General features: G+C 35.8%; 1 protein-coding gene, 1 long non-coding RNA gene and 1 other non-coding gene across 5 annotated transcripts in view; 1 reads left to right on the top strand and 2 right to left on the bottom strand.

Moving 5' to 3' along the window:
* The window catches only part of LOC101900092 (apoptosis-resistant E3 ubiquitin protein ligase 1), an 82525-nt gene extending 82192 nt beyond the window's left edge, over window positions 1-333 (bottom strand). The window contains exon 1 of the mRNA XM_020037144.2: window positions 132-333. Coding sequence (XP_019892703.1) covers window positions 132-333 — 202 coding nt within the window. The remainder of the gene's footprint in view (window positions 1-131) is intronic.
* LOC109612785 (uncharacterized) lies at window positions 3-1172 on the top strand. Of its 3 annotated transcripts, none has more exons than XR_009342554.1 (4): window positions 3-94; window positions 148-474; window positions 550-830; window positions 1039-1172. It is a non-coding gene; the product is annotated as an uncharacterized LOC109612785 (long non-coding RNA). The 3 variants fall into 3 exon arrangements; XR_009342555.1 differs by having other exon boundaries at window positions 550-842; window positions 1039-1170; XR_002194679.2 differs by lacking the exon at window positions 1039-1172 and having other exon boundaries at window positions 550-894.
* Window positions 1173-4509: 3337 nt separating this feature from the next.
* Window positions 4510-4581, bottom strand: TRNAQ-CUG (transfer RNA glutamine (anticodon CUG)). Its single transcript has one exon. It is a non-coding gene; the product is annotated as a tRNA-Gln (tRNA).
* Between the last annotated feature and the right edge of the window lie 14262 nt (window positions 4582-18843).

The following is an 18843-nucleotide window of genomic DNA, read 5'->3' as shown; positions in this document are numbered from 1 at the left end:
ACAAAACGACTAAAAACAAAGCAGTCATTTTGTCTGAGACGACAGACAGACAATCAACTTCTCAATCGATAAAATCTAAAATAAGGGTTAACAGGTAGATCCATTTAACTGAGTTCAATTAACTTACTTACCATGTTTGTGAAATAGTTCCTTAAAATCCGTTAAGTTTTGTTCATCCAGCCATTCATCGACACTGGGTAAGTCACTGCCAAAGCCATATTCCATCAACGAGGGATAGGTGTGCCAAAAGATGATTGTCAATTTCAGCAGAGAAATGGTGAACATTAAACTGAGACCTAAAGCGACTAAGACTTTCATTGTACTTATGAGCATAGTAGGAGCGGAGCGGAGGGGAGCTGGAAACGGTTTTCTTTTGTTATTATCTAGCGAAGGTGATTACCACTTGTAGGACACAATCCCTCAAACCGAGTGTGCTGTGGCAGACCTCGGTAGACAGTTTGGCGACGGACGGAGGTTAGGAAACGTTGTGATTTGTTAGTGCAAAAGCAACAGTCATTTTATGTTTTGTTGTTTTTTTTTTACTTTCAGCTATGGATTTAAATGCACAACTTAAGGTTGACTGTCAATTTGATTGTCGGGGTGGTGGGTGGCACGCGATTTCATTCATTAACAACAAAAACAATTCGCAGCACATTAAAGTCACACATTTGCAAAACCGCTGTAATTATTCGACCACATTAACTTGCAGAACAAAAGTCCATTACTCAAACTTGATTTTCTCAAAGACGCCAAGAAGGGGATGATGATGATAAAAATGATGGGGAGAAGCGAGCAACATTGATGCAGATGGTTTTTGATTTAAGCACTGAGTAGGTACAACCGTAGGTATACTTTTGCCACAAGGTTTTCAAAATAAAAAAATGTCACTCTTTATTGTCGTCCTGCTGTGTCCTTCTTCTACATTGGCTATTCTTGAGAAAATTGATTTCTTATTTATTTTTCTTTTTCTTTTCTGTTTTTGTTTATAATATTTTGTTTTTACATTTTCTTTTACCCTTCCTTTTATCAAATCTGCAGCACTCGGATGTCGATTTGTAATCACACATGTTTCTCACATTAACTGGTATTCATTTTCCTTCCGTCCGCGTTACCGTTACCTTCAGCCACGAATCTCGATTTGTTTGTTTATCTATCTCTCGTTTGGGGGGCTGCTGCTCTGTTGCTGCCGCTTCTGTTATGCTTGATTCGTGTGAGATTTGATGTTTTGCATTTTTCGTTTCGACTCTCTCCTCTCTGTGTTGCTGTGAACAAATACAAACTGATGAGAGTTGAGTGTTGCCACATAAATAAATTTACAGTTGCCTGAAATTTTTTTATGAATCGGATGAAACTGTTATTGAATTTCGCTATGATAGGATGCTTTAATTTTTACAATGTAACTGCAAGTACTTTCCGGCGGCAATATTTATCGTTCTCTTTTGAACTTGCCTCTTGCATTTATACAAGACAATTATTTTCAGCAATTTTCCTTTTCATCATTGCCTTTTTGTCATTTTTATACCCTCCACCATAGTATGGAGGGTATATTAAGTTTGTCATTCCGTTTGTAACACCTCGAAATATACATTTTAGACTCCACAAAGTATATATATTCTTGATTAGCATAAAATTCTATGTCGATTTAGCGATGTCCGTCCTTCTGTGGAAATCACTCTAGCTTCCGAACGAATTGAACTAGATTGATAAAATTTTACTCAAATGTATATTGTGTCTGCACGATTTTGGGTATTGAAAATGGGCCATGTAGGTCCACGTTTTGGAATAGCCCCCATAATACTGCCGCCTAAGACAGAAAATTATCTGTGCGAATAGGCCCCATATAACGGTAAGTCCCGATATTCGGTGTTTGATAATTTTAGCGACATTATTTACCGGAATTGTTTCAAATTTGGTATTTGAAGTTCGTAATGAATACTACAGCCTAAAACGGAAAATTGTTTGTGCAGGTCCACGTCTTCGTATGGTCCCCATATAACGGTACCTCCGTATAATCGGTATTTTGATGATTTTAGGTACAATACTCTCCGAAATTTTTTGAGATGTCGTATTTGAAGTTCGTTATGGTACAGCCCGTGACAGAAAATTGTCTATCCAGGTTCAGGTCTTCGTTCAGCTCGGATATAACGGTACCACACTATATATGCAATTTTGATGATTTTAACTTCATTAATCACCGTTTATTTCAAGTTTCAAATTTGAATATGGTAATAGGTAATAGGTACACGTCTTATATACCCTAATATAACGGCTATATTCTGTATTTTTAAAAATTTAACGGAATTTTTAAAGAATTTAATTTTTTGAAATTTTCCATATTCGTTCAAAATGGTGGAGGGTATTCAAAGTTCGGACCGTCCGAATTTACTGATTTTTAACTTGTTTTATGATTCGAATGAAACTGTTATTGGAATAAGGAATTATAGCATGGTTTAAGTATTGCAAGGTCATAGCAAATTCTGGAGATTTTGGTGCCCATTGTGCGCTGGAAATGAAGCGAGGAACCTCATTTTGTAACCATTCTTGGGTGGCACGTGCTGAGTGCGATGGTGCTGATAAAATTTTTTCTGGAAAATTCTCATTAAAATGCTCTTATACGCTTGTAAACAATATAATGGGCTGTCACTAGAATAATCATAATAGCTGTCGGACGAGTGGCTTTGAAATGACAGCAGTCTGAAATGGGTTGCAGTTTTTTTTCTCTCCTGCATATTTTTCATCCTATTTGGTGTTTAAGTCCCTTACAACGTAATATACATTCCAAAACAGTGGTATTTGGTACTAGAGAACAGGTACAGCCCAGAAATAACTTTGCCAAAATTTAAAAAGATTGGTTCAGATTTGGATAAAGCTCCCATGTATATCTCCATACTATTGTTGAGGATATAAAAATAAATACTTTTCTGCACAGAAAGAGAAAGGATTATCTGATTTTGCTCCAACTGTGCATATCCTAATATTTTCATTAGTGCTAGGTCGGGTGCGAAAATGGACAATATCGGTTCACTTCATCAAGTACCCCCCCTCTCAAAGGTTCAACATTTTGAATAATTATAATTCAGATAAATTGTGATGTGAGAGTCCGATTGTCTTCACATTATACACATCCCAATGTTTTTATTAACCCAAGGTCTGGTGTGGAGATGGAAAATATCGGTCCACTTCTTCTAGTACCTCTCCCAAAACGGGTCAACATTTTGAATAATTATGTCTACCGATTCATTTTAAACTTCACATTTTCCAATACTTCAATTAAAACAAGATCTGATGTGAAGATGATAGATATCGGTCCACTCCTTCTAGTATCTCCCCCCAACGGGTCAAAATTTAAAATAAAAATGAAGATCAGTAAAGGTGGAATGTTGATCTGATTCCATTAAAACTCAACACATCCAAATAATTCAATAAATATGAAATATATCGAACCTCTCCTTCTGCTACCTGACCCACAAAGGGTCAACTTTCTGGTTACTTATATCCATTAAAATGTAAGAAGCAAGTCAACAATTCTCTTTAAACTAATTATATCCTAATGTTTGACTAAACTCGCAATTTAAGGTGAATGTCGATTCTCTCCTCTTGAGGCTTAAAAATTTTAAATAAGTCAAGTGTCATAAAATTAAGAAAAATATTTTATGTTTCTTTCGACTTCGCACAAAGCAACACTTTTATCGACATTAGGTCTAGTGTGAATATGGAACTCATCGGCCTATATTTTAGGTACCTCCCCCTCAAAGGGTAAAATAATAAAATTTCTGTAAGCCATCCTTTCCTTCCATCTGGTACATCTCCCACAAAATATATAAAACCCATTAATCCCACAAAACTGGAAATATGTAGTTATTGCACATCTCAATTTGTATCAGTATTAGTATTAGCTGTATTAAGACATCTACTCTCTCTCCTACTATCTCCACAAAGGCTCAACACTTTCCAAAAAATGTATACAACTATTTCAAATAAAAGGGAGGAAGAAGTTGATAGCACTAACACCTTCCACGTCGCAGTAATTATATCAGACTTAAGTCATATGCGATATAGAAAATATTGGTCCACTCCATCGGTACCATCCCAATAAAGGGATAACATTTTGAATAATCAATTCAAAATAGATTTTATTATGAGACAAAAGTTGAGGGTATATATAATTGTTGACAAAACCGACTTATGCTTTTTAACTTATTTTATTCTTATTTATTAATTACAAAATCCCCTTATCGATTTCCCAATAATAATCTGCACTTCTAAATATGGCAACACCTTACCCTGTTAAAAGTTATTTTTAGTTTTATTCCTTTCACCCAACAGATTTTTCATTTTAATTTTTAGAACAAATTTTTGTACTAATAGTTCGGACACAATCCTAATTGCATACAGGGTGTTGTCACCGCTAAAGCTTTATTGAATATGAGAAAAGCTCTTTTTTGCACACGAAAGACTTGACAATGAAATAACCTTAAGTAATAAAAAAACATGAAAAAAGAATCGCTTAGGTTCCACCGAGATTTGAACTCGGATCGCAGGATTCAGAGTCCTGAGTGCTAACCATTACACCATGGAACCAGTTGGGGAATGCGTGGCTATATTATAAGAGGAAGGGGGGGAAGTGATTTTTATGGAGTTGGCATTTTAAGGAATTTTGTTATTTTGGGGGGGTTTTCGATTACAAATATACACACACAATTATCTGTTCTGGGTGAAAGTTGCCAAATAATTTTATGGTTGAGAAGTGGTGATAAGCTGTTTTACAATAAAAGGTGGTGACGGAAGTAAGAATTTGTAGGCCGTCCACTATTAGATTAATTTTGTTATTATTATTAATTTTGTCATTTAATTTGTAGCACTTCAAGGGCATAAATTCTTGACTAAAAATTAAATCGAAATTAAAATTATAATGAAATAAAAAATATAATTAAAAATTTATTAAAAAAAGCTTGTTAAAAAATTAAAAAGTATCAGTTGGTTTTGCAGACCGATGTATACCATCAGCCAATGTTCGATTATTTAAATATATTTCGACTTTTGTTATGATTATTCAATATGGACCAATATTGTCCATTTCGTATCGGACCTAAGTAAATATGACATAAATATTGCAATGTGCCAGGTTTGGACTATATCGACTACTTTCCTACTCGAAATATTCAGAATAGACCCTACAAAGTACTTATATTCTGGATCAGCGTAAAATTCTAAGACGACCTAGCAATGTTCCTCTGTTGTAATCACGGTATCTTTTGAACGAATTGAACATAGTTTACCAGTAGGCAGGTTAAGTTTGTAAATGGGCCATGTCGATATTCGGTATTTTCATGATTTTAGCGACATTATTTATCGGAATTATTTCAAACTTCGTATTTGAAGTTCGCAATGGGTACTACAGCCTATGACAAAAATATTTGTATGCAGGTCCACGTCTTCGTATAGTCCCCACATAACGGTACCTCCTGATACTCGGTATTTTCATGATTTTTGCGACAATATTCACCGGAATTGTAACAAATTTAGTATTTAAAGTTCGTAATGGGTACTGCAACCAATGGCAAAAATTTCGTATGAAGGTCCACGTCTTCGTATAGCCCCCATATAACGGTACCTCCCAATATTCGTTATTTTCATGATTTTAGCGACATTATTTACGGGAATTATTTCAAATTTCGTATTTGAAGTTCGTAATGCGTACTACAGCCTCTGACGAAAATTTTCGTGTGCAGATCCACGTCTTAGTATAGCCCCCATATAACGGTACCTCCCAATATTCCGTATTTTCATGATTTTAGCGACATTATTTACCGGAATTATTTCAAATTTCGTATTTGAAGTTTGTAATGGGTACTAAAGCCTATGACGAAAATTTTTGTATGCTGGTCCACGTCTTCGTATAGCCCCCATATAACTGTACCTCCCAATATTTGGTATTTTCATGATTTTAGTGACATTATTTACCGGAATTATTTAAAATTTCGTAATGATAGATCGTAATGGGTACTTCAAGCTATCACAGAAAATTGTCTATGCAGGTTCAGGTCTTCGTATAGCCTCCATATAGCGGTTCCTTCTGATATTCGGTACTTTGATTATTTTGGGACATTACTGGAACTGTTACAAATATCGTATTTGAAGTTCGTAATGGATACTACAGCATATTATAAAAACATTCGTGGACAGGTCCACGTCTTCGTATGGTCCCCATATAACGGTTTTCAATTTGGTGGTATTTTTCGGATTTTTGTTTTTGAAAATTTTCAAGTTCCTTCCAAATGGTGGAGGGTTTTAAAAGTTCGGCCCGGCCGAAATTAGCTTCGTTTTTACTTGTCATGCTTCATCTAATACAGATAAAATATTGATATGGGGAAAAATACAAGGAAATCGGACATTAATATCCATATATAACAAAGTGTAAAGAAACGCTGACTTTCAAGTTAGTGATTATAAAAGTATTGAAAATTGTGATCCTTCGTGGGTGAGGTACGAGAAGGGGTTCCCAGATATATATATCACATTCACAACAGGTCTTGTGTTGGCAAAAATGTTTGTATGTGTGAAATTTAATGAGAGTCGGATGCTTATTGCGCTTGCTTTGAGCGTTTTGTTTTTCAAAATCTTGAACCCTATGTGGGGGAGGTACCAGAAGAAATGGTCCGATATCTACCATATTTATAAAATATCCTGTTTTGATGGAAATATTGAGATGTGCCAAGTCCGAATCGAATCAGATGTTAACTTCGCGTTTTATGAGTTTCATGAATATTCAACATTTTGACTCTTTGTGGGGGAGGTACCAGAAGGATTGGACCAATATATCCCATCTTTACAACAGATCTTGTGTTATTAAAAATAATGGGATGTGTGAAATATGAAGAGAACCAGATACTTATTTCGAATATTTTAATCGTTTCGGTTATTCAAAATTGTTGACCCTTTGTAGGGGAGGATATGACGTTAACTTCGCGTTTTACGAGCTTCTTGGTTATTTCAAATTGTGACCCTTTGTGTGGGAGGTACCAGAAGGAGTGGGTCGATATATCCCATCTTCACAGTAGATCTTGTGTTAGCAGAAATAATGGGATATGTGAAATATGAAAAGAACCGGATACTTAATTCGAATTTTATAATCGTTTTGGTTATTCCAAACTTTGACCCTTTTTGAGGGAGGTACCAGAGGGAATTTTCCGATATCTACCATCTATATAACAGGTCTTATGTTAGTAGAAATAATGGAATGTGTGAAATATGAATGCTTATTGTGGATTTTATGATCGTTTTGATTATTCAAAACATTGACTATTTATAGGGGGGAGGTATCAGAAGAAATTGTCCGATCTCTACCATATTTATAATATATCTTGAATGGAATTGGATGTTAATTTCGAGTTTTTTTTTGAGTTTCGTGCATATTCACGACCCTTTGTGGAGGTGGTACCAGAAGGAGTGGTCACACCAGATCTTGGGTTAATAAAAATATTGTGATGTGCGAAAATTGAAGATAATCGGACTCTTACATTACATGTTATAAGAGTTGTATTTATTAAAAAATTTGACCCTTTGTGGGGGAGGTACTTGATGGAGTGGACCGATATTGTCCATTTTCGCACCTGACCAAATATCGCAAATATTAGGAATTGCAAAGTTGGAGCATAATCGGATTATCGATTGACTTTCTGTGCAAAAATATTTTTTTTTTAATTTCGACCTTTTATGGGGGATGTACCAGAAGGAATGGTCCGATCTCTAACATCTTTACAACATATCTTGTATTGATAGAAATATTGAGATGTACCAAGTCTGACTGGAATTGGATCTTAATTTCGTGTTTTATGAGCTTAATGGATATAAGCGTCAAAATATTTACCCTTTGTGGGGGAGATACCAGAAGGAGTGGACGGATATATCCTATCATCACAGCAGATCTTGTGTTAGTATAAATAATGGGATGTGTGAAATATGAAGAGAAACGGATGCTTATTTCGGATTTTATGATCGTTTTGGTTATTCAAAACTTTGACTCGTTGTGGGGGTATTTACACCAGACTTTGGGTTAATAAAAAAACCTGATGCATATGAGGATTTGCAAAGTCGGAGCAAAATCTGATTATCCTTTCTCTTTATGTGCAGAATTTTTTTTAAAAAAAGTTCGAATTTTTGTGAAGGAGGTACCAGAAGAAGTAGACCTACATATTCCATCTTCACGCCAGACCTTAGGTTAATAAAAAATTGGGATGTGTGAAATTTGAAGACAATCGGATTCTTACATCAAATTTAATGAGAGTTATAATTATTCAAAGTTTTGACCCTTTGTGGGGGAGGTGGTTCGATATTGTCCATTTTCATACCTGATCTAGCACTGATGCAAATATTATTTCCAAAGTTGGAGCAAAATTGGATTATCCTTTCTCTTTCTGTGCATTAAACTATTGTCTTTCAAAATTTCGACCTGTTTTGGGGGAGGTACCAGAAGGAGTGGACCGAGCCCATCTGCCCATCTGCGAACTCAATCTACGTTTGATAATAATGACAATAATCGGAAACTCCCTTCGAGAGATATCGTGCGCACAAGCCAGACAGCCCGAAGGACGGACATCCTTAGATCGACTCCAAATGTCCTGAATCGGATTTGGCCCATAGGGACATAGGGTCTAAAACCATTATTTCGATGAGGCACGATTTGGCCGCATCAACTGATATATACCCTCTCTAGCCATGTGGCTGAGGGTATAAAAAGCATAAATTCTTATGTGTATACGGTTTCGGGAAAAACGAAAAATCGGAAATTTTTCTCGAGTAGCTTTTTGACATGAGTGGTCTCAAATTAGCCTTAGAAAAAAAAAACAAAAATTAAAACTAGATCTCGGAATGAGATGGGTTAAAATGGCTTCTACCTAAAAATTACATTTGAACTGATAACTATAAATCTACAGAAGACCTTCCGAGCTTTCATCTAAAGAATAATATTTCAGGATGGCTTCTAAAAATTTAAGACCTTTCGTAGGGTTTCCACCTATAAACTACCTAAAATATGCAAAATTTTTGCCCCTTGGTTTAATGTCCAGACATTCGATCATCCAGCTAATTTCCATTATTTCTGATTGACCATTTCGGACTTATCCAAAATCAAATCGGCGCAAAATTAACATTCAAATCACAATCTTAATGACAAAATAAATGATACTACGTCTTTTGTTATGCTGGAAGACTACGGCATAAGAAGATGGCAAGGGGGTGGGATAAAATAACTATTATTGCGGTAAATGGCTTCTCCGGATCGCATGAATAGCAAGAAAAATTCTAGACTGCACAAATTGGGAATTCCCAATTTGCATAGTGGCGGAGTAGAGAAAATTAAATTGAAAAGGAATTCAAAAATGAAACTAATCTTCGCTATAAATAGCCAAAGCGTGGGCGAGAACAAGCATCAGAAGCATTTTACTCGCTGACGTAGAAACAACAACTTCAATCAAACCCACACACAAAATGTTCAAATTTGTAAGTCAAAATTAAAAATTTATTTGTTTTTCAATTTTTAATGAAATATTTTCTAAATTCGCAGTTGTTTGTCCTTTTGGCCGCCTTGTTCGCCGTGTCCATGGCCAGCCCATCACCACTGCCTGCCCCAGCTCCATTGCCCAAGGCTGCACCCGGCCCCAACCCAGCTCCACAATTCTATTATGGCTCTCCCTATGCCTATAGTGGTTACTATGCTGCTCCATATGCCTACTATGGTTAGATTTGGATTGGGAATTGTAAAAATGACTGCCCCCTTTGGTTTTTATTTTTTTTTGGAAATCTCTGTGTAAGGATAAGGATTAATTTGTATACTTGAAAGCTGCTGACACATACATACATACAACTATGAAAAAATGTTTTTTTTACTTCTCTGCATTTAATAAATAATTTTGAAAAGGGAAGTATATTTTTCTGATTTTTATACCCTACATCCCTGGTAAGGGCATTATGTCTTTGTGCATTTGTTTGTAACATGGAGTTTGAAGCGAGATAGACCCATAGTTAATTTTAAGGATCTTCATAGAATCACTTTCTGAGTCGAGTTATGCATGTAAGTCCGTCTGTCCATGTATTCTTGTGAACAAAATGCAGATCGCATTTATTATCCGATTGAGATGAAATGTTTGGCCCAAAGGCGAACCACATTGAAATTGGTGAGAATCGGTTCAAATATAGATATAGCTCCCATATATATTTTTATCCGATTTCAGGATTTTTGTGCACCAATTGGCCAATATCGGTCTAATGACCGGAATTTTGGCGCATTCGACCAAATGCAGTCTAGAAGCAAGTAGATCAAATTTAGAGAAAAGCGGTTCAGATTTGGATGTAGCTCCCATATATATGTTTCATTTGATTTGGAGTTTTAAGACCCTCTCATGCGTAATATGCACTCCACAACAATAATCTTTGGTACCAGATATCAGATGTAGCTCTGAAACAAGTATTTAAAATTTTGTCAAGATCGGTTCAGATTTCGATGTAGCTTCCATATATATCTTTAACCGATTTCAGGTTTTTGTTCACCAAATGGCTAATATCAGCCCAAATTTTGCATTTTCGACGGAAGTCAGCCAAAAGCAAGTGCTTCATATTTTGGTGAAAATCGGTTCAGATACAGCTATAGCTATGTCTCGTACCATCGCTCGTTTCCGTGATACTGGTAGAGTACTGGTCTCGACGTCAAAGAAGTGGACGGAAGAAAACAACAACATCAGCAGAAATGGTTCGAAAAGTAAAGAAGCGACTTGATCGAAACCCTCGTCGTGAGCTAAATATATCGCAATATTCAATTCGGCAAATATTTAAAAATGAGCTCGGGGTAAAGCCATCGAAATTCCAAAAAGTGCAAGAACTTACACCGCAACAGAAAGAAAATAGACTCAAAAGAGCTAAAGAGTTGCTTCGCTTGGCCGAAAGTGGTAAACTGCCGAATTTGATTTTCTCCGATGAGAAAACATTCGTTGTCTAGCAGAGCAGTTTGTAAATAAACAAAATGATCGTGTTTACTTGCCAAAGAGGTCAGCTGAAAATGTGCACCTTCGGTTGACCCCCAGAAGTCAAGCGCCGGCCATGGTGATGGTGTGGGCCGCCATAACAGCCGTTGTTCACTCTCCGCTCATATTAATCGATCGTGGCATCAGAATAAATGCCGAATATTATCGCGAAAATATTCTGGAGGGTGTATTGGTCACGAGGCTTGGTCACGCAGACATTTTGGTCGCAGACCTTGGACATTCCAAGAATGGTTACAAAATGAGGTTCCTCGCTTCATTTCCAGCGCACATGAATATAGACTTTAAGACAAAAATTCGTCACCTATTCCAAACGTCATTGAAAATGCACACACACAGCGTGTTTGGTGCATAAAATACGCCACTGACTGAGCTCCATATGATATCTGGTACCTAAAAATCATTGTTGTGGAGTACATATTACGAATCGCAAATCGGATGAAACATGTATATAGGGGCTATAGGTTTATCTGAAACGAATTTCGGTACTTATTTCGAATTCGAGGTACTTATTTCTAGGCTGAATTCAGTTGAATGTGTCGAAATATAACATATTTGAACGATTTTTACACATTTGGTGCACAATAAAATTGAAATCGGTCAAAGATGAAATCGGTGGGAGTTAAATCTAAATCTTAAGCGATTACTACTTGAATAGGATTCGTCCTTATGCCAAACAAATCACCAACACATATGAACTCCTGGCGTTTAGGTAAGTTCCAGAATTTTGATGCTTTTAGTAGAATTTGATGGCAAATAATTCTGTAGAACATTAAGACTTGCTAAGTAATAAATTTAAATGGAGATTTGCAATTAAAACAAGTAAAAAGAAAGGAACTTGAAAAACTTAAAACAACCTCCTCGAAAAATACGGTTTAAATGAAAATCCAATATATAAGGGATATTCAAAGACGAGGACCTGCATACGCAATTTTTTGTCATAGACTGAAGTACCAAATTGGACCTTCAAATGCAACATTTAAAACAATTCCGTTGAATAATGTCGTTAATATCATCAAAATACCGCAAAAAGGTAGGAACCGCTATATGTGGGTTATACGAAGACATGGTCCTGCGTGGGCAATTTTCCGTCATAGGTTGCAGTACTATTACGAATTTAAAATACGAAATTGAAATCAATTCCAGTGAATACTGACGATAAAATCACCCAAATACCGAATATAGAGAGGTATCCTTTTTTTGATGGCTATACGAAGACATGGACCTATATACGCAATTTTTTGCCGTGGGCTGTAGTACCCTTAACGAACTTTAAATACGAAATTTGGGACAACTCCGGTAAATAATGTCCCTAAAATCGAATATCGGGGAATACCTAGCGGGGAGACTTATATATACATTTCTCTTCCAGGCGGTAAAGTGCTTAGAAAGAACTTCTAGTATGGATTTCTAGACAGTTCCATTCAAAAATGTAGCTAAAATCATTAAAATACCGAATATAGGAAGGTATCGTTGGGGATATACGATATCGTGGACCTATATAGACAATACTCTTCCAGGGGGTAAAGCACTCAGGAGGAACTCCTTTTGTGGATTTTCTGACAAATTCATTGAAAAAAATGGCTACAATCATCAAAATACCGAATATCTGGGGGTATCGTTATATGGGGGCTATACGATTTTTTTTTAAATATACAGATTTTTTCCAATGGTTGTATGGAAGATTTTGAAGAGACTATAAGATAGACGTTCTGCAAGGGGTCTTCCTTGAAGACCTTTCACATGACTTGTGACTTTTGAGATATTGTTTTTAAATAGAAAATCATCCCGAGGGCTTTTATGAACTCAGAGGCCTTCTACAGAAAGAAGACTTTGTACAGGCCTATTTAGAAAGAAGACTTAACAATGGTCTTTTATAAATGCAAGACCTTCCAGACGTATTATTTAGAAGAAAGGGATTCCTATCGATTCCTTTTATAGTTCGAAAGAGATATTAAATACAAAGAAGGCTTTTTAGATGTGTCCTGGATCTTTTCCAGATTAGGAGAAGGAGAAGAGGTATTTTTTAGGTATTCTATAACTTTCTATAGAATTGTAAATAGATAATATGCACAGGGTTTCTAGGGACAGAAGACTTTCCACAGGGCTTCTATAAACATATTACCATCCGGAAGGGTGTTCAGGGGACTTTATTTGAGGAAAGTCTTCGAGGTCTTCTAGAGGTCTTCCGTAGGTAGCCAGATAAATGGATAGATAGATACCTTCTGTAGATAGATTAAATATCAAAAGTATTTTTTGGATAAACCCGGGGAGCCTTCGAGAGATCTTCTATTATTAAGGACCCCTCACGGACCTCCAAAAATACCGAATTCAAATCTTTTATAGATCTTAGACTAAGATTTGATACTAGTTAAATAAGTCTTCCTAAAGGCCTTTGCATATAGGAGACGTTCCAGAATTCTACAAAATCAAGCTACAAAGTATCATTCGAATATAGATGTATACCCTCTATTGTTATGATTATTTAAATTATGGCATAGTTTCCGAAGGAATAGGCCAATATTGTCCATTTTTATCGGACTTAAATAAATATGAAAGAACTTAAAGGACTTAAATATATGAGAAATGTGATCATTTTAGAAAATATTAAAATGTACTTGAGGTACCAGATATACCCTGGGTGAGGTACCAGAAGAGGTCGCAGATATATATCATCTTCACAACAGAGCTTATGTTAGTATAAATGTTTGTATGTGTGAAAATTGAAGGGAATTGAATTCTTAATTCGCTATCCTTGAGCGTTTTGTTTTTCAAAACCCTTTGTGGGGAAGGTACCAGAAGAAATGGTCGGATCTCTAAGATCTTTATAACATTTCTGGTGTTGATGGAAATATTGAGATGTACCAAGTCTGAATGGAATCTGATGTTAATTTCTAATTTTTTCAGCTTCATGGCCCTCATGGTCCCTCATTCTCTTCATATTTCACATATCCCATCATTTCTGCTGAAACAAGATATGCTGTGAAGATGGTGTGTATGATGCATGATATGTCCACTCCTTCTGGTACCTGCCCTACAGAGGGCCATGAAGCTGAAAAAATTAGAAATTAACATCCGATTCCAATCAGACTTGGTACATCTCAATATTTCCATCAACACCAGTTAAGTTATAAAGATCTTAGAGATCCGACCATTTTTCGGATTTTATAATTGTTTTGGATATTCAAAACTGTGACCCTTTGTGGGTGAGGTACCAGAAGGAATGGTTCGATCTCTACCATATTTACAACAGATCTAGTGTTTATAGAAATATTGAGATTTCGCGCGTTTTATGAGCTCCATGAAAAACCCAATATTTTTACAAGGGCATGTAAAAACCGACACGACCTTCGGTTTTGTAGTGGGACGCTCACACTCAGATTCGACATTGTTATATAATGTCGACAATAAAAAGTATATGCATTTGTTGCTTAATTATTTATTGAATTGTAAAAGTGTCCTAATTTCATATATGTATGTAAGTGTAAACATGACGTTTTCAAGTGTATTCCAGATAATCCTTAGATAGTGAGAGCTATGTTTGTTACCAGTAATTCCTGCCAAAGCTTTACAGCTTTATCTGATCAAATCGCTTAACCATAGTAAGCATATGGAGCAGCAGCATAATAACCACTATAGGCATAAGGATAATAGAATTGAGGAGCTGGATTGGGACCGGGAGCAGCCTTGGGATGGGGAGCTGGGGCGGGTCCGGGCACTGGTGAAGGACTGGCCATGGCCACGGCGAACAAGGCAGCAATGAGAACAAAGACCTACAGGAAAAAAATGTTTAAAACAATAAATTTTTAATTTTTTTTAAATTAATTTAAGAAATTTTTATTTTTTTTATAATTAATTTTAAAAAATGTTATTTGAAATTACGAATTTGCACTCACGAATTTGAACATTTTTGAGGTTTTTTTGGTTGTTGTTAGTTGTGCAGTCACACTACTTGCGATGCCTTTGCATATGACATGGGATTGCTATTTATACTCATAGCTATACACTGAAGTGGATGCATATCTGTGACTGGAAATCTCACTTTTTGAGAATATTTCTTCTTCGTATTTAAGATTCAGTAAACGCTTCTTTTCCTCATTTTTTGCAACAGTTTTGTGTAGAATATGCGTGTAGCGCTCCAATGTTGTCATTCTTTTTGGCAGTTAACAAAAAATTATACATCTGTACATACATGTCTTCCTCATCAAGCTTTTGATTTTTTGGTGATAATTTGAAGCGGATTTTCGGGGATGGGTGGGGGCATGATACAATAATTACCTGGTAGAACATATTGATTTAATTTGAAAAATACAACTCAGGGCTAGAGTCTTGTATTTTCAACAGAGGTATTCTACCGAAAAAACTCACATTTTTATACCCTCCTCCATATATAGTATGGAGGGTATATTAAGTTCGTCATTCCGTTTGTAACTCATAGAAATAATCATTTTAGACATAAAAAAAGTATAGAGTTTAATGATCAGCGTAAAATTGTAAGACGATTTAGCCCTGCCCCTCCATCCGTCTATTGTAATCACGCCAGAGTCAAAACGAATAAAGATAGAAAGCTAAAATTTTGCATACATCAGTCTTTTGTCTACAGGCGGGTCAAGTTCGAAAATGGGCTATATCGGACCACGATATCGCATAGCCCCCATACAACCGTACCCCCCGGTATTCGGTATTTTGATGATTTTAGCCACATTTTTCAATGGAATTGTCTTAAAATTAACGCAAGGAGTTCTTTGCTCCCTGGAAGAGAATTGTCTACATAGGTCCACGATATCGTATAGCCCCATACAAGGATACCTCGCGATATTCGGTATTTTTATGATTTTAGCCACATTTATCAATGAAATTGTCTGAAAAACCACAACAGGATTTCCGTCTGAGTACTTCATCCCCTGGAAGAATATTGTCTATATAGGTTCACGATATGGTAAATACCCAATATAACGTTACCTCCCTATATTCGGTATTTTGGTGATTTTAGCAACATTTTTCAATGGAATTTTCTAAAAATCCATACTAGAAGTTCTTTTAAAGCACTTTACTCCCTGGAAGATAAATGTTTATATAGGTCCACGATATCGTACAGCCCCGATATTCGATATTTTGACAATTTTATAGACGTTATTCACCGGAGTTGTTTCAAATTTCGTATTTAGAGTTCATAATGGGAAATACAGTCTACGACAGAAAATTGTCTATACAGAACAGAATTGTCCCAGAACTTCGTATAGGCCCCATATATCAGTACCTCCCTATATTCGGTATTTTTATGATTTTAGCTATATTACTCACCGACTTTTGACAAAAGTTGCCTATGGAGGTCCACGTTTTCCTATAGATCGCAATATAACTGTCATATTCGGTATTTTTAAGATTTTAACAAAATTTTTGGCCAATGTTATTTTTTTGCAAATTTCTATATTTTTTCCAAATGGTGGAGGGTATTCAAAGTTCGGCCCAGCCGAACTTACTGCTTTTTTACTTGTTAGTCTAATCAATTAGCAAATATGGCGAAGATCTTCGCAATAACTAAACCCATGGGAGTATCTTTATTAAAGGACTGTAAAACAGGTTAAAAAGTATCATTCGGTTTTGCCGACAGGTGTATACCCTCAGCCAATGATCGATTATTTAAATATATTTTGACTTCTGTTATGATTGTTGACCCTCTAGGGAGTAGGTTCTGAAGGAATGGGTCAATATTGTCCATTTCGTATCGGACCTAAATAAATGTGATAATTTTTAGAAAATGTTAAAATATGCCTGAGGTACCAGATATAGCAGATCGAGGTATGCCATTTTCATACTTCATCTAATATAGCAACAAATATTGGTATGGGCAAAATTATAAGAAAATCGAACATTTATTTCCAATTTTATGCGGAATCATAAAATCCATATTCATCTCAGATATTTAGATATAGAAAGTTGTAAAGAATCGCTAACTTGTTTCGCAAGTTATGACAGATTAAAGTATTGAAAATTGTGACCCTTTGTGGGTGAGGTACCTGAAGGTGTTGGCAGATATATATCATCTTCACAAGGGATCATGTGTTAGCAAAAATGTTTGTATGTGGGAAATTTGAAGAGAGTAGGATTCTTATTTTGCTTTCTTTGAGCATTTTGTTTTTCAAAATCTTGATCCCTATGTGGGGGAGGTACCAGAAAATGGTGCGATCTCCACCATCTTTATAACAGATCTTGTGTTGATGGAAATCATGAGATGTACAAAGTCTGGAATGGATTCGGATTTTGATTTCGCTTTTTATCCAAAATATTGAGCCTTTGTAGGGGAGGTATCAAAAGTAGTGGACCGATATATCCCTTATTCTCAATAGATCTTGTGTTAGCAAAAATGTTTGTATGTGTGAAATAGAAAGAGAACCTGATGCTTATTTCGGATTTTATAAATGTTTCGGTTATTCAAAACTTCGACTCTTTGTGGAGGAGGTACCAGAAGGAATGGTCAGATCTCTACCGTCTTTATAACAGATCCTGTGATGATTGAAATACTCAGATGTGTCAAGTCTTAATCGAATCGGATGTTAATTTCGGATTTTAAAATTTCCGACCTTTTGTGGGGAAGGAGTAGATATATTCCGTCTTACTACCATATCTTGGCTTCATAAAAATACTAGGATGTGTACAATTTGTAGACAATCGGAATCTTACAAAATATTTTATAAAAGTTATAATTATTCAAAATTTTGACCCTTTGTGTGAGAAGCACTTGATGAAGTGGACCGATGTTATCCATGTTTGCACCTAATCTAGAACTGACGCAAATATTAGGATTTGCAAAGATAGAGCAAAATCGGATTATTCTTTCACATTCTGTGCAAACAATTTATTTATTTTTATTTTTTTTGAAAATTTTGACCTTTGTTGGGGTAGGTACCAGAAGGAATGGACCGATATATTCCATCTTAACACCAGACTTAGGATTAATGTAAATATTGGGATGTGTCAAATTTGAAGACAATCGGGCTTTTACATCACATTTTGTAAGAGTTATAATTATTCAACATTTTGACCCTTTGTGGGGGAGGTTCTTGCCCTGATGGAAAAATTAAGGAGCAAAATCGGATCATCCTTTCTCTTTTTTTGTGAAAATTTCGATCTTTTGTGGAGTGAGGTGCCAGAAGGGGTGGACCGATATTGCCCATCCCCGTACTAGATCTAAGTTTCATAATAATATTACGATGTACCAAGTTTGGATCAAATCGGATATTCCCTTTCAGAGTTATCGTGCGCACCATTCAGCTGGCAGACAGACAGACGGACGTACGGACAGCCCTTGTTCGACACCAAATGTCCCGAAACGGATTTGGCCTAAAAAAAACCTGGGGTCTAAAACCGTTATTTCGATGAGGCACGTTTTGTCCGTATCAAATGATATATACACTCTCTAGCCATATGGATGAGGATATTGAAATTGAAATGAAATTTAGAACGAACAGACAGAACGCTGAAGCTAAAGTACTAAAATATCTAAAATTTTTTGACAAACGGAATAAGTTAGAATTCTGAAATTTGGAATGAGAGACACTGTGGAGTGCAGGATAGATGTACCATAGGTTTTTGGAAATACGATCTTTAAGGTTACGAAAAGTTCTAATATCGTACTAAATTTCTAGAGTTAAAAATTTGGTATGAGAATAGAGGTTGGAAAATAAGTTTGATATGTGAAGCTGGTTTTGGAATTGTGTAATAAGTGTGCGAACCGTACAAAATTGTACCAAATTTGAAACAGTTTTTTATTGGATGGACGGATGAAGCTGGTATTTTTATATTT

Source organism: Musca domestica, unplaced genomic scaffold, assembly GCF_030504385.1.
Source record: "Musca domestica strain aabys unplaced genomic scaffold, Musca_domestica.polishedcontigs.V.1.1 3, whole genome shotgun sequence".
NCBI lineage: Eukaryota > Metazoa > Arthropoda > Insecta > Diptera > Muscidae > Musca > Musca domestica.
Note: the sequence above shows the minus strand (reverse complement) of the source record. Positions and strands in the feature narration are given on the sequence as shown.